This window comes from Sebastes umbrosus, chromosome 22 (assembly GCF_015220745.1).
Source record: "Sebastes umbrosus isolate fSebUmb1 chromosome 22, fSebUmb1.pri, whole genome shotgun sequence".
In the NCBI taxonomy this organism is placed as follows: domain Eukaryota; kingdom Metazoa; phylum Chordata; class Actinopteri; order Perciformes; family Sebastidae; genus Sebastes; species Sebastes umbrosus.
This window is the reverse complement of record NC_051290.1, coordinates 12,225,209-12,252,236: the sequence shown is the minus strand read 5'-3', so window position 1 is coordinate 12,252,236 and position 27,028 is coordinate 12,225,209. Positions and strand designations below refer to the sequence as shown.

Genomic DNA, 27,028 nt, shown 5'->3' with positions numbered 1-27,028 from the left:
TCTCATAATATTACGACTTTTTTTTCTCGTAAAGTTACGACTTTATTCTCGTAAAGTTATGACTTTATTCTCGTATTATGACTTTTTTTCTCCTAAATTTATGACTTTATTCTCATAAAGTTACGACTTTATTCTCGTAATATGACTTTTTTCTCCTAAATTTATGACTTTATTCTCATAAAGTTACGACTTTATTCTCGTAATATTACGACTTTTCTTCTCATAAAGTTACAACTTTATTATCGTAATATTACGACTTTTTTTCTTGTAAAGTTATGACTTTATTCTCGTAATATTACGACTGTTTCTCATAAAGTTACAACTTTATTCTCATAATATTACGACTTTTTTTTCTCGTAAAGTTACGACTTTATTCTCGTAAAGTTATGACTTTATTCTCGTAATATGACTTTTTTTCTCCTAAATTTATGACTTTATTCTCATAAAGTTACGACTTTATTCTCGTAATATTACGACTTTTCTTCTCATAAAGTTACAACTTTATTATCGTAATATTACGACTTTTTTTCTTGTAAAGTTACAACTTTATTCTCGTAATATTACGACTTTTCTTCTCATAAAGTTACGACTTTATTCTCGAAATATTACGACTTTAATCTCGTAAAGTTATGACTTTATTCTCGTAATAAAATCTCCGACTTTTTCCCCCTCAATGTTGCCCTAATACTCCGTCGTAATTTATGATATGTTGTCTTATATAATGTCTTATTAATAGACATTTAATAACGTTATTGTCCCAGCTGCTCTAATAATAACAACCCAAGCGACCGGGCTGTTGCCACCCAGTGTGTCCTGGAGCACAGCGCCAGTGCTGCTGCTAGTTACATAGCGGAGGACGACTAGCGGTAGGTAGGAGGGAGGATGGAGATGCGGAGGACAAACTAACCACAGAACCGACCTTCTACTCTAGTGTCACCCACTATAATAATGGACAGCGACAGACCATGATGTACGTATGAACAAATTGTCATTTATCAACCGGGAAATGTGACATTTAATCGGTTTTTAGTCGACGTTTAAGCTGCTAGTAGCGTCGACGCTGAGTTAACCGTTGGTTGGACCGTTGGTTAGCCGTTAGTTGGACCGTTGGTTGGGCCATTGGGCTTCGCGTCGAGGAGGTTAACATTACTGCATTTCTCAGCATTAAATTCCGCGCTTTATTTCCTTCCTCCGACGATTAAGACTGATTTTATGCGATAATATTGATCGTTAACTGTAGCTACATGTTAAAATAATGTTAATAAATATAAACGAGCTACCTCCTTGCTCGCAGTTTGCAGTTTCTGGAAGGGTCCCGTGATTACAAAAAACACCGCCGTCCAGCACATAGCCGAGTCCCACGCCCTTGTTCTTGTTCTTGCGATGTCTAGCGGGTTTAACGGCCCCGTCTGAGAGCAACGAAAACCTTAGAAGCACTCTCACATACCGACTAATGTACACTATAAACTATCATTATTATTAAACGAGTTATTAATTGACACACATCAAGTAAAGCTAACGATGCATTCTTCGGGGGGCTGTGCTGTATGTGTGCAACGAAGACAACTGGAAGTAGACGGAGCCCACACACAGCCCCGTTATCATGGTGTAGCGAGGCTTTGTTTTCCTACTAATCCACCCAGTAGGTGAAAACACATCTAGCGTTAGTAATGATCTATTGTAGCGTTATTACAAGTTATTAATACCTATTTGTTGTTATTATATTCATATGCAACTGCTTTTTAGCTGTGAGCACGTATTATTAGCTATATTTGACTTGATGAAACCCCTTGCACTGACTAAATTATGATTTTATAATAAATATTTTTTTAATTTATTTATTTAATATTTTTAATATTTTAATATTTAAAGAAAATGGGCAGCAAATTATATATTATTATTATATAGCAGTACCCAAAAGTACAGTATATAAACTGGGAAAAAACAGTTTGGAAACTTGTGTTTGGTTGATTATTTCTCTGTTGTTACAACAGAATAAAGTGTAAAATTGCCAATATGTCTTGTTTGTTCCTTGTTACTGATAGAGAGTTCAATCATCCAATCCACCAAACAACTCAAAACAAGAGTCAATTCCAACAGGAGAATACACTGTTTACCATTGGCAGAGCATTTTGGCAAATTTTCTTGGGCGCTCCCCACATAATCAGCTGTGCTGCTCATCCCACAAATGCATGAGCCTTACAAGTTGGACACCATTGTGAAGGGAAATAAACAGGCTTTCCAACCATGTAAAATACAATGCCAATTAGCATTGTAACAACAGAGAAATAATCCACCAAACACAAGTTTCCAAACTTTTTTCCCCAGTTTATTTTTTAATAATACAAAATTGAAAACAGCAAGGAACTTTAGTCATCAGATTTTTGGTATTTTTGCTTGATAATGAACTAAAGTCATCAACAATACAGTAAGTTTAGAGGGAAAAAACGAATTATGATTTATGCAATTAGAGATTAATTCTCTCGGTTTTATATCATCGTTAATTGAATATCTTTTGTATTTTGGACTGTTGGTTGAACAACAACAAAATAATTGGAAGACTAGGAAATTGTGAGGGGCATTTTTCACTTGTAGGCTAATTAATAATGAAAATAATCACAATCCTGTATTCATTCTAGGACTAGTTATAAAACCAGCCTCCTTATCAGTTTGTTCCAGCTGCCGGGCATCAAGTGAACAGGCACATTTTGTTTTGTCCTGCACCGTCTCTGATTAATACATGCCATTCACTCTCTTGTTTTCTAGTGAGATGTTTCAAGTCACTGAGCTGAATACCAAATTGCCTTCTACTACCAAGAGATAGCCAGTGTGCTGGATGGAGACCCAGGAGGAATGACAGAGTCTCCTTCCCCTCGGGTGACGCACCGACAGTTGGAGAAAATGCACTGGACCGGCGGATACGTTTTTTTGGTCCTGGCCTCCCTTATCGCCTCTCACACCGGCTGGGCCTTATCGGTGGACACGGATGGAAACCGTACGGAAAGTGGCAACGTGACAGACGGCGGATTTGTCCCAGTTGTGTTCACAAAAGTGCACCAGATAATTGCCCGTGAGGGAACCTGCGCGCTGATTGATTGCAATGTCACCGGAGAGCCGTTCCCCAGTGTTCAGTGGTTCAACTCCCATGGAGACCGTCTGGACACGGAGATGAATGGTGAGACAGACTGTACTGTTACTTTAAACCTGGTTTCCTGTTCTCTTTGTCACCAGCACTGCCTGTCACTCAATTATAATTTAATTAGCAGCAAAAGCAGGAGAGTGTCAGGTTCATTATTTACTGTGAATAAGGCTTCTGAGAGCTAACAATTAGACATTTAGGTGCATTTCTTAATTGGAACAAGTTAGTTAGTAGTCTGTACAAGCTAACGGGGAAATGGTGTCACAGAGGTGGTACCAGTGGGTAACTTCCGGCAAAGAACGTTTATTGCCACGAAGTGAAAGTCAATTGTTTGTTCCATTGCAACATCAGCACCCAGCAGCAGAGCTAAGCTTTCACCATTTTGGACTGAAAGTGGCTACCGGACACCAGTAAAACTTCCGCCTAAAAAGTGCCCTATAAAAGTAAAACAAAATTATTTCTATTCTATTATCATATTCTACCAAAATGGCATGTGTTGAACAATAAGATATTAGAAATATAATAAGCGATTTCAGTCCAAAATGGCAAAAACAAAACAGCGGAATTTTGTCTCTTTGTTTCTATAGTCTTTGCCTCCAGGTCTGAAAAGTGAAGCCAATGCTGAAGTGCTCTAGACTTGCATTCTTTCCAATAGCCAGCAGGGGGCGACTCCTCTGGTTGCAAAAATAAGTCTGATTGTATAAAAGTCTATGAGACAATGAGCCTACTTCTCAATTGATTTATTACCTTAGTAAACATTGTAAACATGAGTTTATTGTCTCAATCGCTAGTTACAAGTCTTTTTCAAAACAGCATGATGTTCATTTAGTAAATTATGGTCCCATTTTAGAGTCATATAGACCATAAAGCAGGGGATTCTTTAGGGCATGGCTACCTTGTGATTGACAGGTCGCTAACGCGGCGTAGTCCGGTCTGGGTGCTGTCTGAGGAATTGAACCCTTTCACAGCGTTTTTTCAGTTCATGAAAGTTAATTGTAACATTTTGGTCGCCTAAAATTGTCTTATTCAGAGTTTGGTTTTACTTAGCTCCACCCTCTCGTGTCATATCTGGTTGCAAAAAAACAAGATGAGGACGGCCAAAGACAAAGATGGCGACTGCCAAAAAGCCAAACTCGAGGCTTCAAAACAGCAGTCCACAAACCCATGGGTGACGTCACGGTGACTACGTCCACTTCTTATATACAGTCTATGCCCAGATCCTTTATCTAGTAAATAACCACTGAGCAAATCTCTGCACTTAAACCCAATTACTGCAAATAACCAGATTAAAAACACACCTCCTGATTTTGTTGTTCAAAAGTTGGATCAACACTGTTGACATACTGTATTTCAAAACTTTAAGAGTAAGTTGGGAGGCAGTTTTAAGATGTGGGTGTACTATATAAAAATAGCCACACATTCATCTTATCCGCTCTTAAAGGTAGTGTTGGCCCACTGCCTTGCTCAGTGACATTTCCAGGTGTCATAGAAAGAGCCAGTAGTTTGAATTGCAGAAATTAACCTGGAAGCCTCGAGTTTTGGGGGAAGTCTTGAAGAATCGTAGAATTGTCTGGTCTATCTATATATATCACATTACATATTACCCACCCCTAGCAACAGATTTAGAGTTTGACGTCATTGGCATTACTGGCATACATAACGTAGTATACGATATAAAGATAATGTACAAAGGATACTCACACAAATGTGGAAAATATTGTAGCTTCTCTGGGGGCGTTCACATGCTCCAACACTGGGAAATAGGTCTGTGACGTATCCTGATGCACATAAAGACACGGCTAGTGTGTGAGCTAAGACAAAAAAAGAAGGTGTTAAAAGCTACAGTCACAGAACAGGAAATCAACTCACCTTCTGGTTGAATCTCTTCAAGGCCACTGGGCTGCTGGGTTATGAATGTAGCTATCAGAGCTAGGTCCTGAAATACCACCTTCTGTTCCAGTGGAAAGAGTTTCCATCTGGAGGCTTGATGTGTGATGGCACGAGAAAATTAAAATTACTAGGGATGCAATGATTGCAAAATTATGGGCCGATACCGATACCAGTGTTTAAATTAGGTAATTCAGCCCTTCGTTCATATCTTGAATGAGCACAAATTAAATTGTCCAAATTTATGAAACAAGCTTAAAAATAACCTTCAATACATACTGTATACAACTTCCTACTCAATGAGAGGAATTTATAACCTTGCCCAACAAAATCATTTTGTGAAACACAAATTAAATGTAATTAAATCAGCAGCCAACAACACAACATTTAGCCGACACAAAATTAATGCATCACAACACATAAACCGCCATCGGTGAATGTCATCTTATTTGCCGATAGTCCGATTGCAGTCAATGAGGCGAAAATCAGCCGATACCAATGTTCGGCCGATAAATCGGTGCATCCCTAAAGATTACTAGTGGTAAAAACAAAGACCCTCCATATATATCATTTTATATTATACAAGGGAATTGTTGGATGATGATAATGGCGGTTAACACTGTTTGACAAGAGAAAAGGAAGGGTGAAAAGACGAGACAGGAACTGAAGACCTTGTGTACAGTGTTGATTTTAATCCCGTTTCCAGTCTGATATGCCGCAGAATTTCTCTTTAAATCTTCAGGGTAATTTGGCTGAATTATTGCACATTTTGTCTGGCAGCAGTGGTTGTCTTCTTGCTGTGACTGCAAGCCTTCAGGAAATCATTTAGAACGTTTTTTACTACTGATTTCCATTCAAGCCGAGCCTCCGTCGTCTGTGTTTTGAATATTGTGATCCACCCGGATCAGAGAAGGAACGCAGAGTGAGGAGTCGTTTTGATGCGTCTCCTGAGCCGGCCTGTTGAAACCTGCCGTCAGAGCGGAGAGGCAACATTGTTGTTATGACCCACAAACCCAGAGCAGCATCTGCGCCATCCCAGAGCTTCTCCCTTGGGCTACACACAGGAACATAATTAGGGAGCGTTAGACTAGACGTTCACCACAGCAGGCAGTACTTGCAGAGCAATGTTACCAAACTGCCCTTGCTTGTTTCTTCTGCAGATGTCTGTCTATTACTCTAGCTGCTTCTTTTTTTTTTCTTTCCACAAACTTGCTTGTAGTATTGGGCAGCACATCAATCGTATCACATGATCCGGCGATGGAGGTAAAATTAGAAATCTCGCTCTCACATGAAAAGGCGGATGGGCGGGACGTTGTTGTCGGCCAAGGCTACATTTCCTGTCCGCCCATTCATCTCCTCCAGAGGATGCCAGTGTGGGAAATTGATCGTGCTAGGAGCGTAGAAGGCGGCATAAATGTTTTCAAGGTCTCTTCCAGACTTCAGACTGCAGATTTACAGACGCATTCTGTGATTTCTGTCCATCTTTACTCCCACACGGTAGAGACAGCGAGTAGTTGCGGAGGAGTTGCAGTTGGAATCACAATAACTTTGCTTGCTTGTGGATGAAATATTGTCCTCAAAGGGCCAGTTCAGGACAAACCTTACAGTACAGAGTTTTTATCAGGAGCTGATTTCAGCCAGAGGTAGAAAATACTGCACAGTACAGCCAGCAGTCCTGTTAGCTTAGCATAAAGACTGAAAACAAGGGGAAACAGCTAGCCTGGTTTTGTTTTGAGTAGGCCTGGCATTGCACGATATCAGATTTTCATTACATGATTATCGTAGCTAAAAGAATTCACTATATTATTATATTATCGTGATATCAATAGAAAATTTTAAAAATAATAATCATGCTATAGGTCAAGTTCATCTTTAACTTTTTGGCAAATTAATTACATTCAAAATAAGAGTGTAGGGAGGTGGAGAGAGAGTTTGTATCCATAACTGTATGTATGATTTAAGGGGCACTGGATTATTTATACGATATTATCATATATGTATCATTAACATGATATCAATATCGCTTTTTTAAATATCAAGGTTATTGTCAATACCGGTATATTGCGACACCCCTAGTTTGAAGAAGGACTGGGCGATGTGGACAAAATAAAATGTCATTATATTTTTGACCAAATACCTCAATATCAATATTGCGACAATATTGTAGTGTTGACTATTTACAAAATATTTGCACAATGAGATTTTTGATACAATCATCAGTAATGTGGATATAATGACTAAATTGATAAAGGCAAATAATAGAACAGCTAGAACAGTTCAGAAAAATACATCACATTTTACTGTAATGCAGCCTTTAAAACCAGGAAAAGACAACACTTATTACCATATTCAAAATCTAAGACGATATCTAGTCTCACATCACGATATCGATATATCGATTTATTGCCCAGCCCTAGTTTGAAGGTAACAAAATGTGCATACCAGCACCTCTAAAAGCTAACTAATAATCACATTATATCTCATTCATTTAGTCTGTACATAAACCAAAGTGTAAAAACAACTATTTGCTGTTAAACTAGGGTTTTGTGTCGGACTGTTTCCCCATTTCCAGTCTTTGTGCTAAGATAAGCTAACCATCTGCTGCCCTCAGCTTTATCAGACAGACACGAGATTGGCATCAATCTTCTTATCTACCAGAAAGCAAATAAGCCTATTTCCCAAAATGTCAAACTATTTCTTTGAACTGCACAAAGGCCTTCACATCACCATATAGGTTAATCAGTTTATCCGTCTAAATAACTACCTCATCATCACTTTGATAAGAACTGATAACCAAAGCAAATAATAGATTTCCACCCAACATACTACAGCCAGACTGCACACATATATATAAACTATACTCCTGCTCGGATTGGCACATTTGAAGCTATTTAAATAATAAACATATACATTTTATTAAACATTTTCCAAAGGTTGTGGTTGTTAAATGGACAGACATGTCACTGTTTAACTCACTTGGTTTAAATGTTACTGTGTGCTTTAACATTTGATAAAAATGTGACTCTGGAAAAACATTTTTTTTTGTAATTTGAGAGATCGGACCCTTTAATCACGTTTTAGCTCTTGTTTAACTAAACCACTCCAACATGTAAATAGACTGTTCTTGTTTTGATTACTCAAACCTCAGCACACAGTGATGCCACCTGTTTAAATATTGAAGGCATGGCAGGAATAATAAGGTCACCGCTGCTCTGATGTCTGAACCCACAATCTGATATTAATATATATCATACACCAACATGGCACATACTGAACAGAAAGTGGCTTTACATTACAGAGCCAAAGGCAGAGATAAGCACAGATGGAGGCTCATACGTGAGGTCACAGTGCACTAATGGACATTACGTACGTTTACACACTGCTGCTTGTTTTTTCATTGATTTAGTGCATAAACAGTGTGTTCTCTTGAGCTGTCAGACTTCATAAAAAAAAAAGAGTTAGAACAGCGCAGAAATACAACGTAAGCACATCTGAGTAAGCAAGTTCCTCTTATAAAGCAGCAAACATCAGCTGCAGCAACACCGCAGTTGCTGTTGAATCACACGGCAGAGGAACAGATGCATTAAGAGGATTTTCAGGGTTTAAACTTTGACCTCAGAGTGAGTTAGCGGGCAAACTACATATTCAGTGGCTTGTGTAGTGTCAGTAAATAATCATGTTTTTAAAAGCAGGTCAGCAAAGTCCAATTTTTGTACCACAAGTAATGGATTGATTGTAGTGTTTCTACTGTTTGATCACACAGATCTCGTAGCTGGTTATCGCCTGTAATTAAAGGTTTATTACAACTTGGGTTTCATTTTCATAGCTTTGGCTCAGTTATGATAACATTGTAATGACCAAAATAATTTGTGAGATGTCAGAATGTGGAACAATCGCAAAAAATAGCGTCTGTCGGGGGGGAGGGAAACACAAGAGTGAGTCAGACCATCATACAGGTTGTAAACAGGAGAAGAAGAGCTATGAAACAGATTCCAAGTTGTAATAACACATTGTTTTCCTTCAGTGATTTGGCCGGTTGTTTGTTCTTACTCTGTGTTGCCATATTCATGACCATAGAAATAGAATAGGAGTACAACGGACAATCCCATTCAAATCAACGTAGCAGGATGGTCAGAATGGCGTCCATTTTTATGTGTAACAGTTGCCATCGCAACCGCTGCAGCGGGCTAATTTCTGTATAAATTAAACCAACTTGCGGCAAGTCGCGGACTCACTGAGGTGAGGTTTTGCGGTAACAACTAAAACTAGCAGTGGAGTAGTAACGTTTACAAAGAACGTATTGAAGTGAAAGCCAATTGGTTGTTTCATTGCAACATCAGCGCTCAGCAGGAAAGCTACGCTTCTGCCGTTTTGCGACTACTGGACGCGAGTAAAACGTCTGCCTAAAAAGTGCCGTACAAAAATAAAACAAAATTATTTCTCTTCTATTGTCATATTTTACCGAAATGGCCAAGCTACCTAGCTAACTAGTCAGCCATCCGTCTCCCCGGAGCTGCGTCTGCTCAACGCGACAACACTTTACGACCCCACTAATGTGTGTTGTCACCATAACAACTAACAACAATCCCCATTCTCTTTTGTACTACTCAAATAACCACTGTAAACAGTTCAAGGTGTGTTCTATTCTATTTCTATGTTCATGACCTTTCTCCGTCTCTCTCTGTAGGTGAGAAGTGGTGGCTGCTGGACACTGGTGTCCTCAACATCACCGGCATCGAGTTTGCAGACCGCGGAAAGTACACCTGCATGGCGTCCAACACGCACGGCAGTTCCAACTGCACAGTGACGTTGCGCGTGGTCTTGCATAACGGCGACATGGGCGTGTATTACATGGTGGTGTGTCTGGTCACCTTCACCATCATCATGGCCCTGAACATCACACGTCTCTGCATGATGAGCAGCCACCTGAAGAAGACGGAGAAAGCCATCAACGATTTCTTCCGCACCGAGGGCGCCGAGAAGCTGCAGAAGGCCTTCGAGATCGCCAAGCGAATTCCCATCATCACCTCGGCGAAGACGCTGGAGCTGGCCAAGGTGACGCAGTTCAAGACCATGGAGTTTGCGCGGTACATCGAGGAGCTGGCGCGCAGCATCCCGCTGCCGCCGCTCATCATGAACTGCCGCACTTTCATGGAGGAGATCCTGGAGGTGGTGGGGGTGGAGGAGATGAGGCACACCTTCGTCAGACAAGCGCCCGAGGGGTGCCGCGAGACGGTGAGCAGGGCCATCGGGGCGAGAGACGTCTTCACCATCCTGCAGGAGAGGGAGTTAGAGCGAGGGCGGGAGAGGGAGCGCAGTGAATCCCCCGCCGGCGACTCGGACAACTCCTCAGTTCACGAGCAGCCGCAGCACATTGCCATCCAGGTGTCGGTCCACCCACAGCTCGCCATCACCAACTACTGCAGCATCGAGGCTCCACCTCAGCCAGAGGCCGCACCCTCCTCGCCGCCACCTTCCTCCCCGCCACCGCTTGATCCTCTTGACCACGAGGAGCAGCCCGAGGCGGAGGCAGAGCAGGATGATGACGACCAGGCTGCGCCCGAACCGACAAATGATACCCCTCCCTGCCAGGTGTTTTATGAGAGCCACGTGTGACGAGACAAACGAACACTGGAGGAGCGACGAGTTATCCTGCTATGCATTTCCACGTGAAGACAAAAAAAAAAAAAGGTCAACAAACATTTTTAATTTCACATTTTGGAGAGAAACAATCACATTTTTATTCATCTTTTCTGAACGTTGAAACCTTAGTAGGCTGCTCTCCTGAGAATAAATCATAAGGTTTTTAGACACTCTGGACTATCATGCTTGAATGTACACGGGAGGGATAATCAATACTAGTATTAATGTAATAAGCAGCGAATTGTAAAGGGACATTTCCTGTGTTGAGATTTTCATAGCTCAGACTATTATTTAAAGATTTAGGGTACTTCACTAACGGGGGAAAATGATTTTTTCAGTTTTTAGTTTCTTACAGTGCTAGGGTTTTTAATGACGAACTCCAGAAATCTGCCTCAAGCTGGTCTTCATGCCGTTTTCTCAAACCATGAAAGCTAAGCTTCCTTCAGCCGCTCAAGAATTCACATCCAGCTACTGTTACAGCTGATCCGCTGTTATTGTACAACGTCCTGCTCACCTAGAGATGCATGCTGGACTGAAAAAAAAAAGAGTGTTTGGTCATCATTTCATGATTGTACGGCCTACTGTATTTCTACAAAAAAAACTTACAACTACTGTAAGCCAGATAAATCTATGTGTGTACAGTATATTTCCTGATTGGGTCGCACACACACCTCTGGGTAGAGTTTTTGTCTGTTTTTCTTTTAAATATTTGTATTATTACCCATTGTGGTGTGATCTTGTTTCTCAGCTAGTTTAAGCAATTAAAACAAAATAATAATCTTCTTTCTCCTCAATAGAGAAGAGTAGCTTCTTTTCCTTCCGCCATGTGCTGTTTTTTATTTAATTCCTGATCTGATCTGAGCATCGTCTTGCTTCTGCAGAGACTTTACAGTACAGTTGCATTTTCTGCTGCATGTGAAAGTGGACGGTGGAGCCTAAAAGGACTCTTTTCTTTCTTCCTCTGCTTGGCTAATAGTCCAGTCTGTGGCGGAGATGAACTGGATGCTGTTCTGCTTTTTCTGGTGCTCTTGAGATGGCTTTTTTTTTTTGTAGTGGAATAAAATGGAAGTGCTGTGTAAAAAAAAAAAAAAAAAAACTTATTTCCAGAGTTTGGTCAGTGGTGGTTATTATTTTTTAGTAGTAGCACCCAGAAATAAATACTGGTACATCTACTAATACTTCATGTCTCATCCTTCTTTAAGAGGGTTTATTTTATCCTTTTATAAGACGGTATATTATGGGGGAATTTAACTTCTTATTCCTACAATAATCCCTTTTAAAATTTGTACTCTGACAGATGCTTAACAACATTTAAACTGGGGCTGTGTATTGGCAATAATCTGGTGATAAGATACGTATCATGATACAGGGATAACGATTCAATATATTGTGATATATTGCGATAATGAAAACGAGGCAATATATTGCGATTTTTTCAAATCTAATTTTAGGAAAACTCATAATTTAAAGTTACACACCACCATATGTATAAAATCTGAGTAACTAACATCATTACACATGAATACAACTGGAAATAGTCACCATTTTAGAATAGGTGAAAGTAACACATTTATACTGCATTCAAAAACTGCGTGTTTTTTGCCCCAAACTGCATGTGATTATCATAAAGTGGGCATGTCCGTAAAGTGGAGACTTGTGGGTACCCATTGAACCCATTTTCATTCACATATCTTGAGGTCAGAGGTCAAAGGACCCCTTTGAAAGTGGCCATGCCAGTTTTTCTTCGCCAAAATGTAGCCTAACTTTGTAGCATTATTTAGCCTCCTTCCCGACAAGCTAGTATGACATGGTTGGTACCAATGGTTTCCTTAAGTTTTGTAGTTTTGATATGATACCAGAATCTTCACTGTAGCTTTAAAACTGAGCCCGCTACAACCTCCGAAACACAGAATAGCGGCCAGGTCCGCCGGCAAGCCATCGGATTTTTAAGAGGTTAATTAAAAATCGATACAGCGTTCTGGAGAATCAATACAGTATCACAAAACATAATATCGAGATACTCATGTGTATCAATATTTTCTTACACCCCTACTTTAAACTCTGGAGATGGAGTGAGTCTGAAGACTTGAGGCAAGTGAGGTGAAAGGCAGCTACTTCAAAACCGTTTTCAACTCACTCTGAAGACACAGCATGTATGACACACATATTTCTACTTTAAGTGTGATTTTAACTTTCTTTAGTTTATCATTATCCCCGATGTCTGTCCATAACAATTACAACATTCAAAACTCACCTGGTCAAACTGGCCTATTCACTTTAGTGTCCATTATCCTGTCTTTCCCTTAACATTGTTAAAATTTTACTCCCCCTCATACGTGTCTGCCTAAATGTGTCTTGTTATGTTTGCTCTGCTGGTGTTTTCATCGTGTTTGACTGTTTTTTATCTGTTTGAGTATTTATTTTATCTTTATAAGGTGTCCTTGGGCGTCCTGAAAGGCGCCAACAAATAAAATGTATTATTATTATAAAACCGTTTAAAAATTAGTTAAAAAAAAAAAGACGTTCCTCATAAATCCAGAACTTGCTTGACAATCATCATGTTTTTAAGTTTTCTAATTCTAAGTTTTCTAATTCGGCATACATTTAATGCCAATTTGCCAAAATGTAATCAAATACAGGCTAAAAAAATAAGAGGTTTAAGTTGTAGCCTACAGGTAACTTAGCTCACATTATTTTAGCTAACCTACGTTGTCATGGCAGCTGTAGCTATAGTTACAAGCTTGTCTCTTCTGATGTGACAAAGGAGATGGAGGACATGGATCTGCTTACAGAGCTGGAAACCTTCAGCCATGTGTCTCAAGAGAGCAAAGCTGTTGACAAGTGTCTTAAAAATGTACAATCTTACATTGGACGTGCAGGTAAAACATCTGGCTCAAAGAGTTTAGAAGATAAAACGTGGCAGCTGTGATACAAAGTGTACCCTGACAATTTCTACTATACCACATACAGTACACCCTGTTGATAAGATTAACAAAGATACTGTCCAAAACCTTTCTATAACTCCGCCAACAAAGACTTTAAAATGTGTGAATTTTGGAATTTGGTGTGAAATACTTATTGTTTTTCTCATAAGGCAGAAGCAGCAGCGGTTTACTGAAGCCAGCAGGTGAATAAAAAAAAAAGGTGTCAGTGTCAGGTTCAGATGGATCCATGAATGATAGATGTTCTGTAACAGGACACGAGGAAGAGACATGGAGCGGTCCAACTCTCAGCCACTGTCATGAGCTACTCTCAAACTGAAAACTAAGTGGACTGTTTCACAAAGGCTGGTCTGTGTTTGGGAAGTGGCAGCTCTCCCCCCAGACTCGACCTCTCCTAATCCACTCCCACCCCTGGGTGCCAACAGTAAAGCCACTGTTAACGCTAATGATGATGATGCAGACAGACACTGACTGAAGACAAGAACAAGACCACGTAGTGTTGTGAAGCTCAGAGTGAACGACTACTCTTCCTTAATGTGAAATATTTTCTTTTGAAACAGGATTTTAAACTTCAAACCAACAGGAACTAGTGTAGTTAAGAAGATAAAGTCTTTGATTTGAAAGAGGAGTGGAATAGTATGGGTTGGACTTTTGCTGCCCCCTAGTTGTGCAGGATGAGGTCACCATTAAAGATGTACTGCAGTGGTTAAGTGTTGCATTTCCATAAAGTAATGGGACTTAATAATCGAAAGGAGAATCAGTTTTCCTGACATTTAGTCTCTAAAAACATCCAAAAATACTAAATCCTACAAAGCCATCTCTTCCCAACTCAATGCTCCCACTTTTTAACACAGAGGTTCTGTTTTAAATGTGTAGTTATCCTCTCAAACTTCGGAAAGCTTCCCCCAGAGCCACACTAACCATGATGTCCATTTTATGGGGTCTTTAAAACCTCAATATTTTGCCTACAAAGATATGTTTGTAGCACCGGGAATCAAAACAGATTCTTAAGTCATGTTTATGATTTCTTTTGATCAAATGTTTCCTCATTTAAATGATATTTTTGCTAATATTCTTTTAGGCCCAGTTTATGTGCGGCTGTTTGGTGTTAAGATAAAATGATCTCGTACATTTGAGAAGTTTGGCTTCTTTTGATAAATAGAAAAAAGTCTTTGGAAACAACAGTTGACACTCAAGGTCCACTTACTCACTCAGTTATCGTGACTTCTCGTCCATGTTGGCGTAAATGTTGAGCTTGACGTTTCATTCTTGACCTTGGAAACTTTATCTGCTGAAGAAGACGGCAAGATACGGTTAAAAGCTCCAGAATAAGCAAGTGGACTTTGAGTGGAAATTGTTTTGACAAAAGAAAAAAAACAACATAATTATAGTCTTTAACGGAACAGTGTGTGCAGCATTTAGGGGGATCTATTGGCAGAAATGGAATATAATAAAAGTGTTTTCTTTAGTGTATTATCACCTGAAAATGAGAAGTGTGTTTTCTAGGGCTGGGTACGGGTACTCAAACAACCCAGTAACAAGTAGTATCGAAACTTCTCTATTCAAACGATACCAATCGATCCGTTTAGTGCCCAGATCTAGAAAAAGATGACTGTTTTGCTCGCAGCCAATCACCGCGAGCGTTCTTTGATTTATTGCGACGTGTGATTGGCTCGCTATCGCAGCAGTTTCAACCCACGTTTTGTGTCGCCCACTTCAGTTCTCCTACACGCTTGGCACACAAGAAATTTCAGTTGGTTGCAATCTGCAACCTCACCGCTAGATGGTGCCAAATCCTACACACTGCACCTTTAAAGTAAGTAATAAAAAAGTGTCATTTTGGAAGTGTTATGGACACAAACATGGATATCTTGTTGCCACCAGTGTTGAAAAATTATAACACCCCAAAAAAAACCCTGAGTGAAGCTGTGGAGAAACCGCGTGAGGAAAAAACACCGAGACCACCACCCTGTGCAACTTGAATCTTTTTGTTCCTTTTTAATTTAAAACAAATTTTTAATCTTTACATATTTTTGTTTTAAATGTACAATCAAACAATCAATGTAATCATACATAAAATTCTTCATAATAATGCACAACTCTATCGACACTACCCATAAATAAAATAAAAAAAAAAAAAAAAAAGAAAAGGAGAAAAACATCGAGATCAGTATGAAATACAATGTTAGGCAACACCACTGGTTAACAAAGACGATGCTCTGCTGCCTGTCGACACACTGCAGGAGGAGTCGCTGCAACGGAAACAAGTACACAGGATGAACCCGACCTTCCTCACTCACACACATACACGCACGCACACACACACACACACTGTCACCACTCTGCAGGTAAAGTGCTACTGTTAGTCACCGCTTCACCGTCTCTCCATTTCCCTTCATTGTTTGCACTTAAAAGGTTCACAACAGCACGTTACATGTTCTGAGGACAAAGAGGGAAAGGTTGGCGGGAGTAGCCGGTGTTTCCTTTGGGGCTTTTGGGATGAAATCCGGGTGTGAAAAGCCGAAAACAACAACTTTGCCAGGCACTTGGCAGATGTAGCAAGACTGGACCAGCGAGAAACCTGCAGACGTAGCTGTACGTGTTCGTTTTACATTGATGTCAGTGGTTCTTAAGGGGTCGTGAGATGATTGACGGGATATTAAATAAGAAATTAAAAGGAGAAAAATGGTTCTTTTACACAAAATTAACAAATGTTGAGCTTGACGGTTCATTCCTGACCTTGGAAACAACAGTTGACAAAAACAATCTTCAACTTAAGGTCCATTTACCACCACTGGTCTATTTTATGTTATGTTTATCATGTTTAATCTACAGCTTTGTTGGTGGGCTTTTTACTGTTCAAGTCTGGAAGAAAGAAGCTCTTCAACTCTTTAGTGCTGAAACTGTTCAATTATTAATTATTTGTGCCATTTATGAAGCTTCTAAAATATGAGCATTCGTAGCTTTACTCTGTTTTAAATCATTATGATTTGAATAGGTTCGTGTTTTGGACTAGTGATCGGATAAATTAAGCAAATTAGAGACATTAACTTGGGTTATTTTTTACCAAACTTGGGCCAAAAGTAACTAAAAAAATAATTAAATAATTGTTAGTTGTTTAGTGACCATATTCTGTAATTTTAAAGCATGTTAAAGTGTTATTAATCCTTATTTAAAATTCAAATATTATAATAGTTTGTCTTTGCTCAGGTTGAAATTGTGTACTTTAGGTTCATGCTTCCAAAGATGGTTGGAGTGTTTAACAGTACCTTTCCTCTGGTAAACTAAAGGGGGAATATAATATACGACAAACAGTAGTTCCTGTTTGAAAATATAAGATGTTATTACCCAGAGATGTGGACAGATTTCAGAAAAAGAAAAAGGAGAAGTCACCACCATCCAGGGCTGTAGTAAAGACCAACTCAATTGAGTTCAGGACCATGATAAGCATTAGTGTCTTTTCCGATGCTAATGCTCTTCTCTCCTGCGGAACCGCGTGCACACAGCTTGGATAACAGCTCATTCCAGTTAATGCAGGTAAAATGTATAGTAGATAACAGACGAGTTGTAACGAAGGTGTAAATAGCAAACATAGCGAAGTTGTAGCTTAATTGCCTTGTTAACTCCTCGTAAAACACACAGGAACAACTTGACTGGTTCTCAATAGCCGAGCCCAAGACCAAGACAATTCAGAGTCCAACGAGGCCCAGGACCAAGACTATTCAGAGTCCAACGAGGCCCAGGACCAAGACAATTCTGAGTCCAACGAGGCCCAGGACCAAGACTATTCAGAGTCCAACGAGGCCCAGGACCAAGACTATTCAGAGTCCAACGAGGCCCAGGACCAAGACTATTCAGAGTCCAACGAGGCCCAGGACTAAGACTAATCAGAGTCCAACGAGGCCCAGGACCAAGACTATTCAGAGTCCAATGAGGCCCAGGACCAAGACTATTCAGAGTCCAACGAGGTCCAGGACTAAGACTATTCAGAGTCCAACGAGGCCCAGGACCAAGACTATTCAGAGTCCAACGAGGCCCAGGACCAAGACTATTCAGAGTCCAACGAGGCCCAGGACTAAGACTAATCAGAGTCCAACGAGGCCCAGGACCAAGACTATTCAGAGTCCAATGAGGCCCAGGACCAAGACTATTCAGAGTCCAACGAGGCCCAGGACCAAAACTATTCAGAGTCCAACGAGGCCCAGGACTAAGACTATTCAGAGTCCAACGAGGCCCAGGACCAAGACTATTCAGAGTCCAACGAGGCCCAGGACCAAGACTAATCAGAGTCCAGCGAGGCCCAGGACTAAGACTATTCAGAGTCCAACGAGGCCCAGGACCAAGACTATTCAGAGTCCAACAGGGCCCAGGATCAAGACACTTCCGAGTCCAACACGACCCAGGACCAAGACTATTCAGAGTCCAACACAACCCAGGACAAAGACAATTCAGAGTCCAGCGATGCACAAGATTTTCCGGACTCGAGTACTACAGCCCTGCCACCATCCTTCTCCATTTTAACCGATCACTTAAAACAGTGCAGATTTCCAGTTTTGTTTTGCTTCAAGTCGTAACATCAAAAGTCTAAAAAGTAGCACGAGTGATATTTTGAGAAGAAAAAGAAATATTATATATATTTTGTTTCCCGTAACAGAGTACGCAGAAGAACTCAACGTGGATACTTTTTCCTTCTTTATTCTGTTTCCTTTACGTGCACTCGACCTGCTTTCACACTGAATGAATCAACGGGACACACACACACACACACACACACACAGCTGAAGCTGGCTCAGAAAAGAAAACACACTCACGAAGGTCTTATTTTTCCCACTTTTTTTCCTTCTGAAAGGGAACATTTTTGTTCTTGAAACGCAGTACAGTACCCATCTATGTCTCTCTCTCTCACACACACACACACACACACACCCTAGTTAAAGCCATCTCATTTAACGTACACCCGGGGGAAGCAGCCACGTGCCACGTTTCGGGGATGAGGAGCAGGTGCACGTCCTCTCAGTTCCCATGGTAACCGGGCTGGAATGTAGTGGCGCTAGGGGACACACGAACACACGTTCTCACACACACACACACACACACACACACACACACACACTTAATTCACAGGTAAACAATGTGTTTCTCCGGAGGACGGACAAGGTCTGGTGTGTGAGGAAAGCGAGTCTATTTGAACTGAAGCCTGGAGGTTTTCAGGGTCCCTCATCGCGTCCCTTCATCGGCGGTTCATTCTGACCTTTGACCCCTGCCAGGCGACGTCTACCAGCGGAGACAGGACAAGGGTGAGGCACATGAAGAGTGCAAATGGGTGTTTCTTTACAGGTTATGTGGAGAGAGAGCATGCATGTTTGCGGTGTCTGCAAGTGCAAAAGTGTGTTTTTTGTGATTGTGTGTGTGTAAAAAGTGCATTCCTCATGTGTGTGCCTTCAACCCGATGACCTCTGTGTTGTCCTCAGCAGCCACAATGATAATAACAAAGTCTTTTATCTTTTCCCTCTCATGGCCGGTAAGTCTCTGGGGGGGCCACAGCCAGTCCGCGAGGTTCACGGTCTAACAAAGCTGAAAACTAAAAAGAAAAAAAAAAAAAAAACGGGGTCCAAATGTTAGAGATCGGAGTCGTCCAGGAGGCACATCACCTCCTCTTCCTCGCTGTCGTCTCCGCCAACCCCCCCGACTGTCCTGGAAGGAGCGGATCAGTTGAACATGATGGACTCTGGATCTTGGTTTGTCATTTGAGCCATGTGACGAAGGATATCTTTTTTTGTGATAATACCAAGCAGCCGCCTGCAGAGGGAGACAAAGGAGGAGGGGAGGAAAGGGAGAGAAGAAGAAGAAGACGAGGTTTAGAGAAGTGAGAAAGAGGTTTGCTGGTTGCTTTGGAGTGAAGGAGAGAAACAACTTCGTGTTTTTGTTGGCGAGGAAGTCGTCAATCAGAGAGATTTCAATTGGGTTTATTGGAATCATAAAAATACTGGACATTGATTATCAAGCCAACAAAAACACGAGTCCCTGAGGAAGCAAAAGTGAGCAGGAAGGAGGAGAGGAGGGAGAGTAACTAGAGGAAAAGAGGAGTGAAAGCAGGTCTGAAACAGCACCCAACTTCCAGAGAGACAGGGTGTCGTTTCAGACGCTGCCTCAACCGTTTATGTTATCGGTCCAAAAGAGCTGGTGAGGAGGAAACACTGGATCCTACGAGGAGACAGGAAGTAGTGAGCAGGACGTGGAGAAGAGTTAGAACCTCTGAGGAGGAGAAGAGGAGACGTCACAGGAATCAGAAGATGGAGATGGAGATTTCATGTTTTTATGTCCAAATTTGAATTACTTTTAATGGGAATTTATCAATCTCATGCTTTTGTTTTTTGTGCACCTTATTACCAGCCTGGTCGTACGAAAGGGTGTGTGAATAACAAGGCATTTTAGCGTGCAATAAGAACGCCGTTCTTGCTTTTGATGTGTGTTTGTACGACATGTAGTCTTTTCTGAGTCCAATGTAAATGCATCTGCGGAAATACAGTATGCTCGGAGCTATTGATGTAGAATAAAAAGCGACAAAGACTGCTTATGTCTGGCAGGTGGTGGGGAGGTGGATGTGTGAAGAATTTCTGACTCATGTGACGGAGCTTCTTCCTCCTTCTCCTCCTCCCTCTACTATAGAGCACATTTACCTGATGGACCCAGCTAACAAGACTGGAGTCTGACTTAGTTACACGTCTCTAAATATTCAGTTAGTCGAGGTCGTTCCTGCTGATTCAAGAGCACGTCGCAGGCTGAGGTCAATGTATAGGATGGCTTTGATTTGTGCCAGCTTTAACGAGATGCCCTTGAATTCAGCCGTGCGTTGTAGTCTGAGGTCAAGTGAAGAAGAAGCATCTGATAGTGAGATGGTGAGAAGGAGATGTCTGTCTGCTACAGAGCTACAGGAGAGAGCAGAGCTGGGTCCAAAGAAGCTCAGGAGGCTTGTTTTAATACTGTCATATGGATTCATGTGTTGTCCATTAGACGTTCATTTGAACCCTAAAAAGGTAAATAAAGTGCAACCAAAATGAGTGGAAACAAACATTTGAACCCAGGTCTGAGTGAGAGGAGTTGACCTGTAAGGAGGGGTTAGAGCTACAGCTACTGAGCAGCAGGAGGCACGAGACGCCACACAGATCAGACCCGGGGTTTTACCCCCAAAGGGCTGCTGAGATCTACGACTGTCTCGTTCATTTTAAAACCGGTGAAATGAACAAAAACAGTCGTAGACGCTCGGGATGCCAGGTACAGATCAGAGTGGGTGAAGGGTCATAGGGTTACGGCAATGTTCCCTGTTAGCCAGCAGTGTCCAGAGCCGTTTCATGTTTTTTATTCCAAGTGATTTTTCTTTCTGTGGTGTCACGTTGTGTATGTTTGACAAGTTATCTACAGAAATAGGAAGATCAATCCACCCAAACACTCTTTAGTGTTGTTGTTTTTGTGTCTAATTCTTATGCATTTTTATTTAAATGTATTTTTATCCTTTTAAATAACTTGCAATGTTTTTTATAAATAAGTTTTATTCTTTAAATGATTTTCTTTCCCTCTCTTTTCTCTCTCCAGAGTATCTGACTTGCTGTTTCATCATATAGAGACAGACGGATGATTTCCATTGTTTGTCTAAAGTTAAACCTGTTCTACACACGTGAGTGACGTTAGTAATTCGTACTGTGTGCTGTAGTACTAATGTGCTCTCTTATTCAAGGCCTTGGTTTGTTTTCATAAGTCAAATACGTTGCTCATGTCAATATTAACCTCTTCCACTCCTTTAGGCTGATTTGACTGTCTTTCGGAGGTTGTAACAGGCTCAGTATTAGAGCTAGATTACCAAACATGTCATGCTAGTTTAGCTCCAAAGTTAGGCTAAATTCTGGTGAGGAAAAACTGGCTTGGTGATTTTCAAAGGGGTCCCTTGACCTTTGACCTCAAGATATGTGGATAAGTTTGCTCTCACTACCACAAACCAGGTTTTCAGTGGAACATAAATCAAACCTTAGTGTTTGTCGTGGCTCTCGACGCCAGAGAGCGTCTGTGACTATTTTACACTCTTTTGTGGAACATAAATCAGTTTACTGTCTTTAGAAGAGGACGGGACACCGCTGGCTGAGAGGAGACATCGGCAGGTTAATGACGGGATTAGTAAAATTACTTCATCAAGGTCATTTTTCATCACCACACGCTAACTAGCCGGGTCACTACCACACCAATCAACACCACAACGCCACGGCACCACAGCGCTCTCTAGCACTACACAATGAGGAGGGAATATGGGAATGAATCACTAGAGATCTCCTCTCTCCTAATAACAAACACCACCCTCTAATGATATAAAACAACGGGGAGGGAGTGGGTCTGCTTTAGCTACTCGCCAAGTGGTTGTTACGGCGACGGGTCAGATGTCGTCAATCTGTGGAGACCCAGGGCGAAACGGTGGGGTCGAGTTTAAAGAAACAAAAAGAAGACAAATCGTTAATGGAGGTAGAGAACTGAGCGTGGTGTGAAAACTCAAAATGAAATGAGTGACTAGAGGAAGATGGGAAACACACAGCAGACATGCTGAGAAATGATATCTACTGTTGAATCTCCATTATACAGCATGAATGATACCAAAACACATCTGAGATACATAGAAAACATCTTATAACGATGCAGCTAACACAACGATAAGCAGCTACAGAAGGTACAAATGCAGAAGAATGGGGACGAGCTGCAGAGGTGCACTCTAGGAATCTACTGAGCCCTTTTCAGACATGGAAAACAACAACAGTGCTGACTTCTAATAGCTTTTTGACGTACAGCATGGGGTCAAATCAAAGATTTTGAGCTTGTGAATTGATATAAGAGCTTTATAATACTCAAATGTTCCATAATGGCTATAACAATGATATGAGGGGAGAAAAGTTCTCTCATCAGAGATGGATTTTAAAACTTATTTTGAAAGAAGAAGAAGTTAATCTTCATTAATGAGCATCGTTAGCATGAGGGACTCATCAACCCAGATTTCAGAATCTAGTTAATCATCAATGTCATTATTTATCAGATAAAAATAAATAATTAAGCAGCCTGTTTTACAGCACTGAACTGTAATTTACGTCGTCACTTCCCGAGAGCCTCCTTGCCGGGTTTAGATGTGTAACCATGGTAACCCGTGTCAGAATCAAATTCCAGATTAATTTAAAACATATATTACGTATAGCGAAGTGAAATCTTTTACTTGCACTTAAAGTAAAATGTCTCACACACTGTTTTAGCGTACTAAATAGCATGTTAGTGTGGAATTTCGGACGCAACCCACGACTAATATTTAATTTCTATTTGCTCACGTGCTGCATGTAAACCTTTTTGATGGATATTTACACTGTAAGGAGTTGGCATGAACTCGTTGTTTACTCTTTTTCACCACGAGGGGAAGAAATATCAAGGAATACACATTTTTCCAGACTGAGTCGACTTTAAAAGTTCTTTACAACCTGTTACCATTTTTTTTTTATGCCTGATTTGTAGCTTTTTATTTTTCTTTTGTTCTGTTTTGCCTTTCTGCACACTATTTCCTGTAGTTCTTATCATTGATTTTATCATATTTTGTATGTTGATTTATCTTCTTCTTATTGTCATGTATTTTGTGAAGTACTTTGTAACCTTGTTTAGATAAGTGCTATACAAATGAAGTTATTATTATCATTAAAACTGGCTCAATCACAGCGTTTCACGGCTCACTAAACTGCTTGTAATTTAAGCATCTTGACCTGAAACAATGGCAAAACAATCACAACTCAAGGTCCACTTACTTCGCTTTTTATGAGGCTCTGTCAGCTCAGTTGTCACGCCGATGAATGTGTTGGCATGTGAGCTCAGTAGATTTTATGATTTTATCAAATAGCACTTAAAGTTCTTTTAATCAACATTGGCTTAAAAGTGAAGCATCATTTTTTAAATTGATGTGGTTGAAAGTTTGGTACATAACATGATAATTAAATGACAAAAAAATTTAAATCTCTATCTCTAAAGCCTTTATGTTAATGTGACGGCATTCAGTTCCAACCTGAGCTGAACCTGAGACATTTTACGGACATGTTACGAGGTCCTACCTGGTAGTAGAGAGCGCTGTTGCAACTTTTACAGTAAAATAACTTTAACATCGTCGTGTTAAATTGCCAGCATTTTTCCTGTAACGAAGCTCATGTCTGAAAGGGGCTCTGGAGTGATGTGGGTGACAGTTCCCATAGAGGTCCAACATTACAGGACCCAGAAAAACACAAGGAAGCACTTCGATATATTCATAAAAACTGCTGCCAGCGATGAAGATGGAGGTCAGAGAGCGTTTAATCTACAGATGTTTCTCTACGATGAACGACCGCATTAGAGGTGAATCCACACCAAACCAACCCACGAACGAACAACAGCGTGCCGACAGGAAGTGAAAGAGGAAGAAGAGATAAGAAGGCTTTAGCCGGGAACTGTCAACAGTTTCTCACACCAAGTTTCATGCAGCCCCCCGTAAGAGGCGGAGCCTAAGAGACAGGTGCGAAAGTAAGGGAGGGGTCACGTGTGTGAAGGGGCGGGGCTAGTCACCAGCGGCGGCGTTTGCTGCTTGAGCTCCTCCAGATGCTCTAATATATTCTTCTTTGTGATGATGCCCAAAACAATCCTGAAACACACACCCGTTACTCGGTAAACTGCACCAAAAACAACAACAACAAATAAACAAAAGAGAGAGAACAGACAGCAGCAGCACAAAAACATACATAACAGGGAGCAACTTAAAATATTAAACAGATGGATAAAATATAACTCAAAATTACACAAATCAATTAACACAAAAACAACAACACTTGATGTTATAAATTAATTTCACATGTGTTATGATGGATAGTACAGTGTGTAACTCGTCTATTAAACAGGTTTTTTTTTTCGATTTTAAACAATTATTACTTTAAGTATGAGGTTTGACTGACGCTCAACGCCATCGTGTTGCGTCCTCTTCTTCTAATCTGCAATGATTTATCTCCACGCACCCATCCTCCAATATTCACATAACAGTAGTGGATGCACTTTCATTTGCATTTTATTTTTTTTTATATTTTCTTTCAGGAAATTTGTTTAAAATTTGTGCAAAATATGGATGGAAACTTGGCAAATGACGTTGATGAAATGATGTTCAGTGACATTTTTCTTAATGTAAATAAAATAACGAAACCAACAATGAATGAATCCTAGTAGGTGTTGCCTGTAAAGCTTCATATTGCTTTGACATTGTTGTCCAAAAACTATTAAAAACGCATCAATGAGGGAAACCGTTGCACTGGGTGGGCGGCGTATAACATCATTATAATAAACATTGGCACTGTAGTATATTTTAAGTCGAGCTCACGTACACGGTCTTGCTGTAGTAAATACTTACTGGAGCACCAAATGTGTATTAATCCACAAGAAAAATAGTCCTCACTGTAAAAGTGGCACAGTGGCCAGCTGTTTAAGGTAATTAATCAGCCTCCAGCTGTAGCTTTCGCCGGCGCGGAGACATAAAATCATATAAGTGTTGTCTGTCTATTCAAAGCTTCATATAGCTTATTAAAAACACATCAATGAGGCACACATATCATCATTATAATAAACATGGGCACTACAGTATACTGCTGTAAATACTCACTTCTTACATTCTTACGTCACACCAGCAGGTGGCTCTGCAAAAAGTCTGACCCATCATGAGGCATTTATTTTCACTAAAATGAACATATTAAATGCTCATGGTCTAAAAAAAAATTCAGATTTTCTTTCTCAACAAGTTTCTTTTTCTCAGTTTCACACCTCTTTATTGACAGACTATATTTCCCACCATGATACCTGTTATGTATTTGTAGTTAGTGTGAGCAGCTCAGTCTCTTCTGCTGAGGAGACTGTGTGTTATTGCTCAGTAGGGGGGGGGTAAAGGGAGTGCAGCACCGCGGTTAGGCCAGGCCATGCAGATTACAGGGGGAAATCCAGGGATTTTAGAGCCCATGCAACACCGGACAGTGTGTACATGTATTTATGTGCAAAATTTGTCGACCTCAAACGGGTGAATCGTAACCAGCACCGGAGAGAAGGATGTGAGAAGGACTCACCTTCTGTTCCTTACAGCACATCCTTCTTCCTAAGACTATTTGAAATGTCCTACTTACCCGTTGTGAGTGACCAGGCACTGGCGCAGCCCCATCTTTCTGAAGATGTCCACCACGATCTCCATGGGGGTGTGGTCGGTGACGGTGAACGGGCTCATGTCCAGGATGGAGCGCAGCTTGAGGGGCCGCGGGCTGTCGGCCGGCAGGGTGGGTGCGTGCTGGGTGAAGTACACCCTGGAGTTCAACATGATGCCCTCTTGCTTGCGACGAGCATTTTCTGTTGAGAAAAGGAATGAGAACGTACATTATAATCAAAAGAATCTAGGTACCATTCTTGTTCTGTTCTCACATTTTTGCACTGAAATGTGGGAGAAACTATTTGGTTACCTATAGCGATAGTGATGTCCCTGCGCAGAGCGAAGCCCACCAGCCTCTGGGACTCCTTGGACACTATCACAGGGAAACCATTATAACTGGTTTCATTGATGGTGCTCTGCAGCTCCTCCACCGTGAGGTCGTCCTGCGTCAGCACCGCTAACGGCGGGTCGCTGCGTCGAGGCCTCATCACATCCCTCGCCAGCGTGGTGTGCGTGAACTCCTCCTTGGCGTCCAGGAAGGGGTATCCGTTCAGACGGATGTGGGCCTCGTAGATTCCCTCGCGGCCAAACGCGTCGCCCACCCACTTGCTGGTCATGACGGCGGCCATGAGGGGGACGATGTACTCCAAACCGCCGGTCAGCTCGAAGACGATGACGACCAGGGACACGGTCATACGGGTCACACCGCCTGAAGAGATCACAGAGTAAGAAATGAGCATGAACACACATCTAGACAAAAAAACAAAGATTATAGCTTAAGAAATTTGACCAGAAAACCCCTAGTATGAACGGTATACTATATTAACACATTCTTTATTGTCTCACATTGACACAAACTTGTGGCAACGCTGACCACCTAACACCGTTTCTATCTAAACACTTTCACTTTGTAATCCGCTGACTCACCCAGACACGCCGCGGCCCCCCACCATGGCGTAGAGCCCCGGAGTGATGCAGTCCGCTCCCACCTCGCACCACTCTCTGAACATGAACCAGTCGTGGTGATAATAGGCCAGCTGCTCCACGGCGATGCCGACGATTCGCCCTGCGATCGCCCCGATGGCCATGCTGGGGATGAACAAACCCGACGGCACCTGAGGATGACAAACAGGAAGCGGTTTTAGCGTTGATATCAAAACATGCGGGGGGTGAAGCATCTGCAGCCTCCGTCTAAGGAAAAAACATCAA

General features: G+C 41.2%; 2 protein-coding genes across 2 annotated transcripts in view; one reads left to right on the top strand and one right to left on the bottom strand.

The window, feature by feature from the left end:
- The first annotated feature begins 812 nt into the window (after window positions 1-812).
- mfap3l (microfibril associated protein 3 like) lies at window positions 813-11,841 on the top strand. Its single transcript, XM_037758877.1, has 3 exons — window positions 813-970; window positions 2,767-3,175; window positions 9,714-11,841. The coding sequence occupies exons 2-3, from the start codon at window positions 2,854-2,856 to the stop codon at window positions 10,640-10,642; spliced, it is 1,251 nt and encodes a 416-aa protein (XP_037614805.1). The 5' UTR covers window positions 813-970; window positions 2,767-2,853; the 3' UTR covers window positions 10,643-11,841.
- A 3,742-nt stretch (window positions 11,842-15,583) lies between these two features.
- The window catches only part of clcn3 (chloride channel 3), a 49,188-nt gene continuing 37,743 nt past the window's right edge, over window positions 15,584-27,028 (bottom strand). The window contains 7 exon segments of the mRNA XM_037759618.1: window positions 15,584-19,289; window positions 19,291-19,410; window positions 24,214-24,289; window positions 25,803-26,019; window positions 26,130-26,528; window positions 26,747-26,765; window positions 26,767-26,934. Coding sequence (XP_037615546.1) covers window positions 19,230-19,289; window positions 19,291-19,410; window positions 24,214-24,289; window positions 25,803-26,019; window positions 26,130-26,528; window positions 26,747-26,765; window positions 26,767-26,934 — 1,059 coding nt within the window. The 3' untranslated portion in view covers window positions 15,584-19,229.